The sequence below is a fragment of the Hyperoodon ampullatus genome (genome assembly GCF_949752795.1).
Source record: "Hyperoodon ampullatus genome assembly, chromosome: 4".
In the NCBI taxonomy this organism is placed as follows: domain Eukaryota; kingdom Metazoa; phylum Chordata; class Mammalia; order Artiodactyla; family Ziphiidae; genus Hyperoodon; species Hyperoodon ampullatus.
Window position 1 is genome coordinate 16,331,166 of NC_136917.1, and position 13,734 is coordinate 16,344,899.

The 13,734-nt window shown below is 42.6% G+C and overlaps 1 protein-coding gene across 1 annotated transcript; it reads left to right on the plus strand.

Moving 5' to 3' along the window:
• Nucleotides 1-8,832: 8,832 nt before the first annotated feature.
• EFCAB9 (EF-hand calcium binding domain 9) lies at nt 8,833-13,734 on the plus strand (the record flags this gene model as incomplete). The annotated part of the gene is made up of 4 exons (XM_079703405.1): nt 8,833-8,968; nt 11,747-11,895; nt 12,677-12,853; nt 13,612-13,734. 4 exons carry the CDS (start codon nt 8,833-8,835, stop codon nt 13,732-13,734), a joined length of 585 nt encoding a protein of 194 aa, XP_079559531.1.

A 13,734-nucleotide genomic window follows, 5' to 3' on the forward strand; every position in this document is an offset into this window, starting at 1 on the left:
GGCTGGGGGCACGCGAGCCTAGGGGCGAGGTGGCGCCGGCTCCGGCTCGGGCTGTGGCTCCGGCGGTCGCGAGGGAGGGGCTGGAGGACGCCGCGGCGCTCTGGGGTTCTCCCCAGACCCGCCCTTCCCCGCAGCCAGACCCCGGTCAAGTGCGCCCTGGGCTGCGCGCGGCGGGAGCACCCGGAACCGCGCAGGCGGCCGCGGTCCCCGCCCCCGCTCGGTCCAATCTCCGGGCCACCTCCCGATGTAGACCCGGTTCGCGCCGCGCCCCCGCCCAGCCCGCAAGCCCCGGGACACGTTCCGGGGACCCGGCCCCGCTCCCGCCCATCGGCCCGACTCCACCTGCCGCTCCCCGGCAGCGCCCGGAGACCCCCTAATTGGCTGCGGGCGCTCCCCGGCTCCGCCCGTCGCCGCAGGGCACTCTGGAAACTGTAGTCCCCCGCGCGCCGCACGCCCGCGAGCCACGGACTAGGCTTTGGCGAGCTTAGGGGACCCTTCGGCGGGACCATGCCGGGTCTGGGAGGCCCACCGTGTCTCGTGGCTCCCAAAATTTCTGCGGGAGCGAAAGGGGAAGCAGACTGGTTATTCGCGAGCGCCCACTGATTGCTGTCCAAAGACCAAAAAGGTGAACCGGCATTAATCATTGAATCCGCCCCGTAACGGCCCCGCGCGGCTGCTCTGCTCGCGCCCACTTTTCAGGTGGGGTCGCCCGGCGGGCGAGGGCACTAGCCCCGGGCTGCCCATCCTGCTGGCGGATCCGGTGCGGATTGCTCGGCGCGGTGCTGCCTCCTAGTGCGGGAAATGCTGCGCCCTTGCGGCGGCGATCAGTCCCTGAAAACCTAGGCTCCCCGGCTCGCTTCCTGCTTCCCAGGGGCTCTGCCCCACCGAGATCCACCAACCGGCCAGGATTACAGGGCTAAGAGAAAGCGCTCCTTGGGGACTTACTTATCACATGCTTCCTGATGGATCTTCAGATATATCTGCATATTAGGTAAAAAACTTCCTTATTCTTAATTTTCCAATTTTTAAAAATAAGCTCATTATACATAGAATTGAAGTTTTCTTTAACCACCATCATCCTCGATCCTGTCCGTTTTCTACCTGCCACTGTTAACTGTCTCTAGGACAGTTAACACTTGTATCTAAATCTAAGTAGGTTCCAAACAGCGAGTGCTGAGGGGTGGGCAGGTGGGCAACCTGTAAAGCTTATTATGGTAACTCTCCCACATAAGCAAATTGAGTCTCAGGGAATGTCACACTCCAATAGACCACGTCCCTGCGGAGAAGGTCCATGTTGAGGTGTTTTCACCCCTTCCTGAGCAGCATGCAAACACCAAGTATAGTTCTAAATTTGGAAAGCCAAATGCAGAAGCCTAGGGTACTGGTGGTGGTCTGCACAAAGGATGCCCTGAGTAAAGGTTGCCAAGCACTTTGAAATGTCCCCACAACCTAATGAGTGGTTGCAATCGTAGAGGATCTTTATCACTAAAAGAAGGAAATGCAGCACAAGACTGGGCTCTCACCAAGTAAGCCCAAGTTTAAACCTCCCAGAACAAGCTGGAAGGCCGGTCTTTCATTAGTTTCAGTCCATTTGACCAACATTGTGAAGGGGGTGAGGGGACAGTGGGAGAGGCTTTCCCACTGGGAGGTGGGGGCTCTGACCACAGGTCAGTCTAGCGGGGCTGGGACTGGGAGTCCCAGTCCCAGTTCATCCCCAAGCCGGGCCAAGCCACACACGACTCTGTGAGACTGGCTCTGCGATAGCTCCAGAAAAAATGAAATGAGAAACGAAAATGGAGAGCTTCACTCAAAAATGTTGTAAGTGAAAGAAGCCAGACACAAAAGAGCACACGTTATATTATTCCATTTGTATGAAATGTCTAGAAAAGGCAAATCCATAGGGACAGAAAGCAGATTAATGATTGCCAAGGACTAGGCTGAAATGGACATGAGGAGTCTTATTGGGGTGATGAAAATGTTCTAAAACTGGATTATGGTGATGATATAATAACTTGGCAAGTTTACTAAAAATCACTGAATTGTATACTTGAAATGGCTGAATCTTATGATATGTAAATTATACTTAAATACAGTTGTAAGAAATCAGAGAGGTTCAACAAAACCAAAGCTATATCTCTGAGATAACTAATAGACAAGGCTGGTCAAAAAGATAAAAAAAGAGTTGCAGAAAGAAAAATATTCCCCAAGACAATGAAAATGAAAAAAGAGACAGAATATTAGGTACAGTAGAGATTTTGATATCATAATATTTTAAACAATTTTATGTGAATACATTTTAATTTATGTGAAATGGGTAATCATGTAGAAGAAAATATAAATGATATAAACAAATGATATATAAATATGAGATATGATATATAAAAGACACATAATTTCAATAAGAAATAAAAAGCCTAAATAAGCTAATAACCAATAAAGAAATGAATCAAAAATCTAAAGTCTGCCCCCACTGAAAGACATCAGGTTATGTGGTTTTACAAATAATCTCTCCCTTTATATAAATACTTTAAGAAGATAGAAAAAAGAAATATACTCATTTTTATGAGATGAGCTTTACTACAATTAGGTAGGAATAGTAAAAGAAAATTGTAGACTAATTTCACTTAGGAAATAGATGGGGGTGGGGGGGAATACGAGCAAGATGAAACCAGAGGCTAATAAAAACATCATGACTAAGAAAGGTTTATCCAGGAATAAAAGAATGGTTCTATCTAGGAATAAAAGCCATTAAAGTATGACACTGGATTGACAAAGTAAAGAAGAAAATCGCATACTCTTGATAGTCACAGAAAAAGCATTTGACTGTATTCTTAGGCTAGATTTCCCCAAAGATAAGAATCTGAATGCAAATAGTTTATTTGGGAGATGATGCCAGGATGCACCAGTAGGGAGTGGCAAGTTAAGACAGGAGACACTTGAAGCCAGTAAAGAGTGTACTTTGTAGATAATTACTGCTGTGGCCAACTGGGGCTTAATCCCACTGGGGGATTCTGGGGATCAGGATGCAACACACTTCAGACGCAGCCTATTTGACAGTCAAGGACACTGGGGAGTTTTCCTCTAAACCTCATCTGTCCTTGGCCAAGTGCTGCTCCCTAGGGCAGCACTTCTAGCCTGCCCTGCTAGAGGGCCAAGAGGACACCTCTAAGTTGAGAGATGTCACGGGTCTTTGTACAGCTTCTGCTGTAACAATCCTTACACTTCTTATTTCTTCTACTTTCCTATAGCATTTGCTAGAATCTTTAGCTTTATGTTAAACAGTAACAGTGAAAATAGGAATTCTTGTCTTGGTCCAATATTTGATAGAAAAGGGTTTAAAGTTTCTCCTTTAGGTATGATGTTTACCAAAGATTGTGGCAAAAGATCTTCACACAAAGTTCCCTGCTATACCTAATTTGCTAATAAGTTTTTCTCATAGCTGTAGAACTTTATCAAATGTTTTTTCTGCATTTATCATAAGATTAATCATACGAGTTTTCTCATCTAGCCTACAGACATGGTAAATTTCATTTATTGAAGCATTCTTGCATTCCTGGAAAGCAAATATTTTATCTCCCTCTAGGGAGGCTAAGTAACATTTCCAAGGTATGCTTCTTCATAAGTCAGTCCCCATTCACACACCTCACCCCAGGCAACCACTAATCTGTTTTCTGTCACCATATATTGGAAATATCTTTCCTAGTTAACCATATAAATGGAATCATACAGTAGTGCTCTTTTAAGCCTGGCTTCTTTTCACTCAGCATAATATTTTTGAGATTCATCATGTTGTTGTATGTATTTGTGGTTTGTTCTTTCTAATTGCTGAGTAGTGTACAGATATACCACAATTTGTTTATCCATTTAGCTGCTGATGGACATTTGTGTTGCCAGTCTTGTTATCATGAATAAAGCTACTACGAACATTTGTTTACAAGGCTTTGTATGGATATATATTTTCATTTTCCTAGATGCACCTAGGAGTGCAATTGCCAGATCATACACTAAGTATATGGTTAACTTTTAAAGAGGCTGTCCAAGTATTTTACAAAGTGGTTCTATCACTTTACATTCCCACAAGTGATGTTGCTCCAATCACACTGATATCATCAGTTTTTAAAAACTCTAGCCATTCCAGTGACTACTAGTGGTATCTTACTCTAGGCTTTTGCCCTCAAGACATTTGCCAAATCCTAAACTACAGAGCTTAGGGAAAGAGGTCACGAGACCAAACAGAAAGCCAATAGGCTCATAGACCAAAAAACTAAGCAGAGCTTAGATTGTGGTCTCCAAATATCATTTTCCATAAAATGATACTATGGCTCCTTGGAGAAGTCTTTCTAGATCTAAGACAGGAAATGTCTATCCTTACATCAACATCTGTGCCTCTGTCTTGAAACAAAATACAGATGGCAAATATGCACATGTAAACATGCTCAACTTCATTTGTCATCGGGGAAATGCAGATAAAAACCACTGTATCCATTTGAACAGGCTGTTATGCTGCAATAAAAGCCTCAACACCTTGGTAGCTTAACACAACAAAGATGGTTTCTTACTGTATAGAAAGCTACAAAGAATGCAGCATCTATCTTAGTGAGAAAAAAAGATGGATGATCTACAAAACTGTAACTTTTCTTGAGCATATCAAAGAACTGAGGTCACAAGGCAACCAGGGAAAGTGAATTCTAATAAAGAACAAGCCCCTGCAAGGAGAGAGAGGGCACACCAACCATTGGACCTTTGGCAGAACATGGCTGAAAACGGCAGCTACCGTACAAGTGGTGAAGAAAGCAACCAAAGTTTGAGCAGATCATTAGAGGCAAAGTTTGGGATACCACGTCAGTGTGGAATAGCTGGAGTTCCCAGACACAAGGGGTGATCACACACACTGGCAAACTCCTTCCCATGGGTCGCCAATGGGAGCCTGTGAGAAAAACTGGGGGCAGGGCAGCAGACTGGAGACTGCCAGTTCTTGCTGATGCAGGAGGGAAGGAGGTGGTTGGTGCCTGCCAGGGGATGAGTATAAGGTCTCATCTACTTCCTTAGAAGTAGCAAAAGCAAAATTCTTCAAAGCAATAGCTTTCTACTGCTGGGGGAGGGGAGTCCCTCACTCTCAAGGCCCAGATAAAATCCACGGTTCTCACCCCCAGTACATGGAAAGATCCTGTCTTTTCGTGTAGTCACTGAGGAACTCAAGACTGATAGGGAACCATCATCTATTTTTTTTTTTTTTTTGCGGTACGCGGACCTCTCACTGCTGTGGCCTCTCCCGTTGCGGAGCACAGGCTCCGGACGCGCAGGCTCAGCGGCCATGGCTCACGAGCCTAGCCGCTCCGCGGCATGTGGGATCTTCCCGGACCGGGGCACAAACCCATGTCCCCTGCAGTGGCAGGCGGACTCTCAACCACTGCGCCACCAGGGAAGCCCCATCTATTTTTTAAATTTATTTTTTATTGGTGTGACATTGGTTTATAACATTAAATAAGTTTCACATGTACATTATATTTCTACTCTGTGTACACTGTGGTACCCTCAGAGCACCATCATCTTGAATGTTACTGCTACTATGGCATTGGAAAAGAGAGTTCTGACATTTTGGGAATTGTTTGTTACAGTAGTTAGCAGTACTCACCCTAATACGCTGGGAAAATGCAGTTAAATATTACACCATTTTTTCTCCCTTCCCCTAGCAGCAATAGATCTTTCCCTACGTAGCTCCTGGTGAGTTCTGAGGGCACCACAGCTGGCTTCTTCATGTGACATTATTTTTAGCGTTTTATACAGTCAAGATTCATTTAGATTTACTCAAATATTTTCAATTTCTGGTATTCTTCATTCCTTCCTGAATTTCGGTGTTTCCATATGGAATTATTTTTCTGTGCCTGAAGAATTCACTTATGGCTGTTAATTCTGTTTTTGTGTGTATGGATTTATTTTGTTAGCTCCCTCCTTCTGTCATAATTGTATTGCATTTAAATTTTATCATTTTAAACTCCCTATGACATTGTTATTATTTTACCCCATGGTTGTTTACTTGTACTGACCCACGTATTTTTACTACTTTGTTGCTCTCTATTCCTTCTGATATCTTGGATTTTCTCTCTGTGATCATTCTCTGACTACCGTAAGTTGATCCTTTAGAATTTCTTTTCGGAGGGTCCGTTGGTGATCATTCTTAGTTGTTTGGTTGTTTGGTTGTTTGTTTTTGCCTGAATACAGCTTTATCTCATCCTAATTTTTATTTTCTTTTCACTATAGAAAATTTCAAACATATTCAAAGTAGAAAGAATAGTATAAGCTAGTACTCCTGTACACCCATCAGTCAGTTCATGTTTGAACAATCCTGTTATATGTATACCAACACCCACGGACCTGGATTATTTTGAAGCAAATTCCAGGCATCTTACCATTTTAACTTTTTAAACAACCACCACATCCACTGTCATTCCTAATATTACATCCAATCAGTGCTCATAGTTCTCCATCATCTCATGCTTTTTGTTAAGCTGTTTGTTTTTGTGGGTCTTTACGTATACAATCTATATGAATTAGGATCCTCATAAGTCCATACACTGTAATTGGTTGATGTGATTTGAAAGAAATTTAACTATTAATCTATAGATCCCTCTTCCATCTTTTTCTTTTCTTGTAAATGTTTATTGAAGAAGTGGAGTCATTTTCTTTTAGAGCTTTCCACAGTCTGGGTTTTGTTGATTGTGTCCCCAATAGTGTCATTTAACATGGACCTCTGCTGTCCTATTTCCCTGATTTATATTTTCTATAAATTGATCAAATTCAGGTTTGATTTTCCTCCTCATTCTTTTAAAAGAAGGTGGAACTCACATAATATAAAATTACCTATTTTAAAGTGTACAATTCAGTGGCATTTAGTACATTGACAGTGTTGTTCAACCATCACCTCTGTCCAGTTTGAAACATTTTCATCACCCCAGTGGGAATCTTTGTATCCAGTAAGCAGTCACTTCCCAACACCCACTCCCCCAGCCCCCAGCCCCTGGCAATGACTGATCTGCTTTCTGTCTCCATGGCTTTGCCTCTTCTGGATATTTAATATAAATGGAATCATACATTTGACCTTCTGTGCCTCGCTTCTTTCACTTACTATAAGGTTCATCTACATTGTAACATGTATCATTCCCTTTCATGGCTAAGTATTTCACTGTATGGATGTGCTACCATTTCATCTGTCCATTCATCAGTTGATGGACATTTGGGCTGTTTCCACCTTTCGCCTATTGTGAATAGTGCTGCTATAAACATTTTGTAAAAGTATCTGAATACTTGTTTTCAGTTCTTTTGGATATATATCTAGGAGTGGAAATGCTAGGTTATATGGTGATCTCATGTTTAACTTTAAGGAACTTCCCTTCAGTCTTGAAAGATGATTTTACTGAGTGTATAATTTTAGCTTGGCTATGATTGTTTTTACACATTGAAATAGTATTATGTTATGTTTTGGTTTCCATGTTGTGAAGAAGTTGATTGTTAAGTTTAATCATTAGTCCTTTGAAGATAATCTTTCTTCTCTGATTGCCTTTAAAACCTTTGTCTTTGGTATAATGCAGTTTCACTGATGTGTACATATATGTATTTCTTCTTATCTCAACTACTTAGGACTTCAGTCTTTTGAGAGGTAATATAGCATAGCTATTAAAAAGCAGTGATTATTGCCAGACTAGGTTCACATGCTGACTTCACTATTAATTAGCTTAGTGACTTCAGGAAAATTACTTAATTTTTCTAAGCCTTTTTAAAAAAATTTTTATTGATACAATTTATGTACAATATTATACAAGTTACAGGGGTACAACATAGTGGTTCACAGTTTTTAAAGGTTATAATCTATTTATAGTCATTATAAAATATTGGCTAGGGAATTCCCTGGCGGTCCTGTGGTTAGGACTTTGCGCTTTCACTGCCAAGGGTGCGGGTTCAATCCCTGGTCCAGGAACTAAGATCCCTCGTGCAATGGGGCATGGCCAAAAAACATATATATATATAGGCTATATTTGCTGTACAATATATCCTTGTTGTTTATTTATTTTATACATAATAGATTGTAAGTTGAGCCTGTTTCTTTTTTTTTTTTTTTTTTTTTTTTTTTTTTTTTTTTTTTTTTTTTTTTTTGCGGTACGCGGGCCTCTCACTGCTGTGGCCTCTCCCCCTGCGGAGCACAGGCTCCGGACGCGCAGGCCCAGCAGCCATGGCTCACGGGCCCAGCCGCTCCGCGGCACGTGGGATCTTCCTGGACCGGGGCACGAACCCACGTCCCCTGCATCGGCAGGCGGACTCTCAACCACTGCGCCACCAGGGAAGCCCGAGCCTGTTTCTTAATCTGTAAAATAGGTATAATAATCTCTACCTCATAGGATTGTATGATTAATCTTCAGACTAAATGAGTTAATATATTAATACACTTAGAACAGTGTAAGATGTTACTATGTAACATGTAGTTATGGAACTGTTCACCTTGATAATGATGATGAGCACAGTCTGTGGGTGGGTGTCTTTCATTGGTTTTGGAAAATTCTCAACCATTCTTTTTTGGCTGCTCTGAGTGGCTTGTGGGATCTTATTTACCCAACCAGGGCTTGAACCCGGGCCACAGCAGTGAAAGCACTGAGTCCTAACCACTGGACCGCCAGGGGATCCCCATAATTTTAATTTTTTATCGACTGTTTCCTGTGATGCTTTGACGTAGGAAGACCTTTACTACCAGAGCTTCTCTCTATCCAACATTCTAATTCTGAGGCAGAATTCTGTCTTCTACTTCAGGTTGCCAGAGTCTTCGGCTTAAAGGGCACCATAATGAAACTGAAGCAAGGATCGTTTCTGTGGTACCTCTATCTGGATAAACTGTATTGCTTATTATCCGTGAGAAATGTGAAGGCTTTGGTGGAGTATTTTCACCTTCTTGATGTGCACGGCAAGAAAACCTTGAATGGTTAGTACTTTCAGAAATGCTTCCTCTGGGTCATTACCTGGTTTTTAACGAACGTGCAGGAAAATTTACAGAACCAGAAACTATTTCATTAATGTATATATCTTCTAAATGAAGCACAGAGAAAAATTGCCAACTGAGACTTGAAGGCAGTTCTGTGAGGAGGATCAAACTGCAGGCTCTGGGGTTAGGTCCTCCACCCATTATTCCTTGTTGATTTGGAGAACATCATCATCCTCTTTTAAGTCTCATTTTCCTCATCTGTGAGGCTTCTAATAATGGAGTCCATCTCACAGTTGGAAAAAAAAAAGATAAATGAGATAATGCATGGAAAATGCTTAGCATGGTGCCTGGCACACTGTAAGGATTTATAATAAGTGTTCCTTATTATTACAATTATTCCTGGGGACTGAGCCCCACTCAGGCATTAACCCTCAAGACTCCCTTAGCAAGACTTGTCATCTATCGAATGGGAGGTTTGAATCAGGTGATCTGCAAGATCCCTTCTAATTCTTGGTACTTGTGAGTGACCAGAGAATGCTGATGATCTCGACCCTGCCTTTGAGTGCACAAACTAATAGAAGACCAATTAAAACACTTCAGGTTTTTTTTTAAATATTTATTTATTTATATATATTTTTGGCTGCATCAGGTCTTAGTTGTGGCATGCGGGCACTTCCGTTGCGGCGCGCAGGCTCTTCATTGCCGCATGTGGGCTTCTCTCTAGTTGTGGCGCGCAGGCTCAGTAGTTGTGGCGCACAGGCTTAGTTGCCCCACAGCATGTGGGATCTTAGTTCCCAGACCAGGGATCCAACCCGTGTCCCCTGCATTGGAAGGCGAATTCTTAACCACTGGACCACCAGGGAAGTCCCCTAGGGTTTTTTTGTTTGTTTTGTTTTGTTTTCAGGACTGGGTATAAATAAGGTGTCCGACTCATTGTGACCTGAGAGAGATGTCATTTATCAATAAGGAGTTTCTTCCATAAAGATATTTTAAAGAGTTCATTCAATCTTTATAAAATAATAAAAAGATACTTTAATTTTCTCATACTTTCATGCCTCCAGTTTACACACAGTATGTCACCAAATATTCACAATAACCCAGTCCTAGATAAAGCAACTGTAGGACACATAGATGTAAACAGAAGATCTGGGACCAAAACCCAAAGCCCACACTCTTAGTCTCACCAGCGTTTGCTGAGCAGAGTCTGATCTCCCTGGTAACTAAATCACTCCCTGGTGATGCAATACCCAAGAGATACAGTCATACTTGTGTCAAGGGACTGGATGGTGACCTGAAAGAGTGAAGGCATAGCCTTGAGTTTTGCCTTCCAGGGAGATAGTGACTTAAAGCCTTGGAGACTTGAGTGGGCCAGAGCCAGCTGATTGAAAAACAGTATTTGTTAAGTAACTACTAAGTCTCACAATAAAACATTTCTCAAGGAGCAAATGTCATGGTGTTTACACATGGTGTGTTGTTCCCAAGTGCTCGTACCTGGTTGGACTCATACCTGGTGGGACGTGGGGAAGGAATATCAAGAGGCCATCAGAAACCCCCAGATCATGACATTGTGATGACTGGTTTCACTGTGCACTTAGCCAGCTTCAGCCAGGACTCCAAACCACACAGATGTGCTTTACGGATTTAGTGGAGCCATGTCTTGTGCAGGAGGTAGTCTCTGTAATCAATGGGCAAGGAGAAATCACATGTAGACAAAGTTACACTTGAAAATCCCTGAAATCCCCTGGGTGATTTGTACATACAACCTGTACAGCCATATATCACTGTGTAAACGTATCACCATGTTTGTTTCTTCCATCGAACACTCCCTGAGACAGATGATTAGTGAGTGGAATTTCAGCCCCAAACCTCCCCTGTCCTTTAAATTATGTTTTTTCTCTGATTGTGTATGACTGTATATGCATTAACTAATGTGCAAAAGATATGGCTTCACTGTGGAAAGAGCAAGGCTGTGGAGTCAGACGGACCACATCTGAATCCCAGCTCTGCCACTCAAAGTGTGGTCCACTGACCAGCAGCTGCCGCATCACTTGGGAGCTTGTTAAGAATGCAGACTCAGTCCCATGCCAGAGTTCCTAATCAGAATTGGTGTTTTTAGAAGATCCTCAAGTGATTGGTATGCCTATTATAGCTCAAGAAGCCCTGAGATTAGTTACTACCTGAGACTTATTGTAAAAGGCTGTGTAGGGTTGTCAGGGTTCAGTGACATGTGGCACTTAAAGCGCCCAGCGTCTAAGATGCTCAGTGGTAGCTCCTTTTCCCCCATCACCGAATGCATTTGCTTTATGTAAGCATGAGGAAAAGTGATACTTTTACAGAAGTGGAATGATTTTTAAATTTCTCGTTTTAATTCTCTCAAGTGAAAGGCCCAGGTGAAATGTCAGCTTTTCCAAGAATGTGTCATAGGCCCCCAGTGAGAATTAAACTCTTCCTTCTATGTACCAGGAGCACTTTGAGACTTTTATTTGTTACGTATACACACCTGTCTGCTCCGTCGAGCATGTAAGCTGGGCTCAGGAACCAAGCCCTATCCACTATCTCCTTCTCCACAAGTCCAAGTACAGTGCTTTTCCACACAGCTCAAGGGCAACTGAGGTTTGAGAAATTGTGGAAGGTATAGTGGCAAAGCCGGAAACAAAATATTATCATTACTATGGCCAGGTCAACAAGCTTCCAACATGACAACCATTTATGTGGTTCCCAGATGTTTAACATTTTGGAACCGTTTCAGAATAATACATCTCATCTCCTTACCAACAGATGTGCTATTCTACCACTTCCTTCATCACGTGACTGACCTGAACCGGAAGCAGATCACAATTGTGTTTAACATGCTGGACTGGAATGCTGTGGGCGAGATTGGTTTTGACCAGTTCTACATGCTGGTTTGCATACTGCTGGCACAGGAGGCAAGTAACGAGTCAGGCTCTGTGGAGCAGAGGGGGCAGAGCTTGGCTGCTGTCACCATTTTGCTAAAGGTAGCACCGAATTAAGAGTGCATCCGAATGTTTCTTTTCACTTGAACCAGGAAGAAAAAAAATGGTGGGTTCCTTTTGGTTCCTAAATGGCCCATCTATGACCTAGGAGTTTCCAAAGGTTATCCAGCCTCCCTCCCACATTGCCTTTATAAAGAACGAATCTCATCCTGTCACATTCCTCCTTGGCATGCCCTTCCTTGCCCCTTCTAGCTGGTGGGTCTTAAAATAATCACCAGTAATCCTAATTGCCTCTCTTCCTCAGTGATCCCTTTTCTCAGAGAACTCTCTGAAGGGGATGAATGATAAAGACAAGACACACTCTTCTTTGGGTTCCCGCCTTACCTGGTACACACTCCTAGTGTGTATTTACCGCTTTCCCACTCCTTGAGGAAAGGCACCTTGTGTCAGCATTTTACTGCCAGTGCCACAATTTTCATAAGTAGATTTTCACTGAACATAAGGAAATACATTCTAGAGACTAGAGTTCTGTCTAGCAGAACCAATCACTACAGGTGGCGTAAGTCCCCCCTGAATGCAGATGCTGAAGCAGGACCTGGTACATCGACCACAGAACCCTTTCAGCCCTGAGCTGCTATAATTCTGCCTTTTGCTTTTAGCTCTCTAGGAAATGGATTAGTGAATATATGAGTCTTGATGTCGCAAGTTTAGAAAGTAGCACCAACAACATATTTACATATTTCTCTCAAAGCAGAACCATTTGGAAGAGCAATTTATTTTCCGCCATTCCCGGCCTGTCTTTGAGCTGCTTGACCTGGATGGGGAGATGAAAATTGGCCCATCCAACTTCCACATGTACAACTTTCTCTTCAATATTAAAAAACAGCAACTCAGAGACCTGTACCATGACTCTGACATCACAGGTGACTATGTAAGTGCAGATCCCTAAAGTGTGGCCCAGCAGCCCCTCTGTACAAAGGTAGAGGACCATGTCCTGCTACCTACAGTGAAGACGGGGGAGGAAGAGGGTGGGAAAAACCTACTGGAGCGTGTCATGGCTCTGGGATCATAAAAAACTAAAGAGATATATAGGCCTGTGAAAGAGAGAGGACTGAAAAACTAAGTGCTACATCACAGAATGTGGATATAAAATTATAGAAGTTTGGAGATCCTTCTCCAAATTTTGCTTAGAAGTTCAGTTGAAAGAAGGAAATACATTAATATGGTAGAAGTTGGTCTTAGGGGAAGGGTTTATAGATTTTAATAAGCAGAAAGGAAGAAATTCTTAGGTGGGAACACATGAGCTAAATCCCAAGAGAAAACAACTGTGGCAAAGACAGTGGATCCTGCCTATTTAAAGAGGAAGTCCATGTTGACTAGCAAGTGAGAGCTAAGGTTTACAGTTTAAAAAGATGGATCATACTCTGAAGAAGCTCAGATGGCAGCCTGACAGAGTCTGGACTTGATGTAGCAGAAGTAAGAAAGTGACCCTTGGTGCCTTGAGTCTACAATAGACTCTCTGTTCCTGAATCCTTGACTACAGTTAGACTATAATTATGTCCTAATTACTGGGCCTCTTAATAGAGTTTCCAAGGTTTAAAATGAGAAATGATTACAATCCTGCTGTCATCTGAAACAAAGTATCAAAGCCTTCCTGAAATAACTTTTCTTTTTGCCCCCCAACACAAGCGTCTTAATTACAAGGAATTTAAGCTGTTTACTATCTTATCCATGGACAAATACCAGGAGAGTCAGAAAGCAGTGAAAGAGGAGAAAGAAAGCTCTGCCCGAAAAGAACGTGTCACAAGTTAA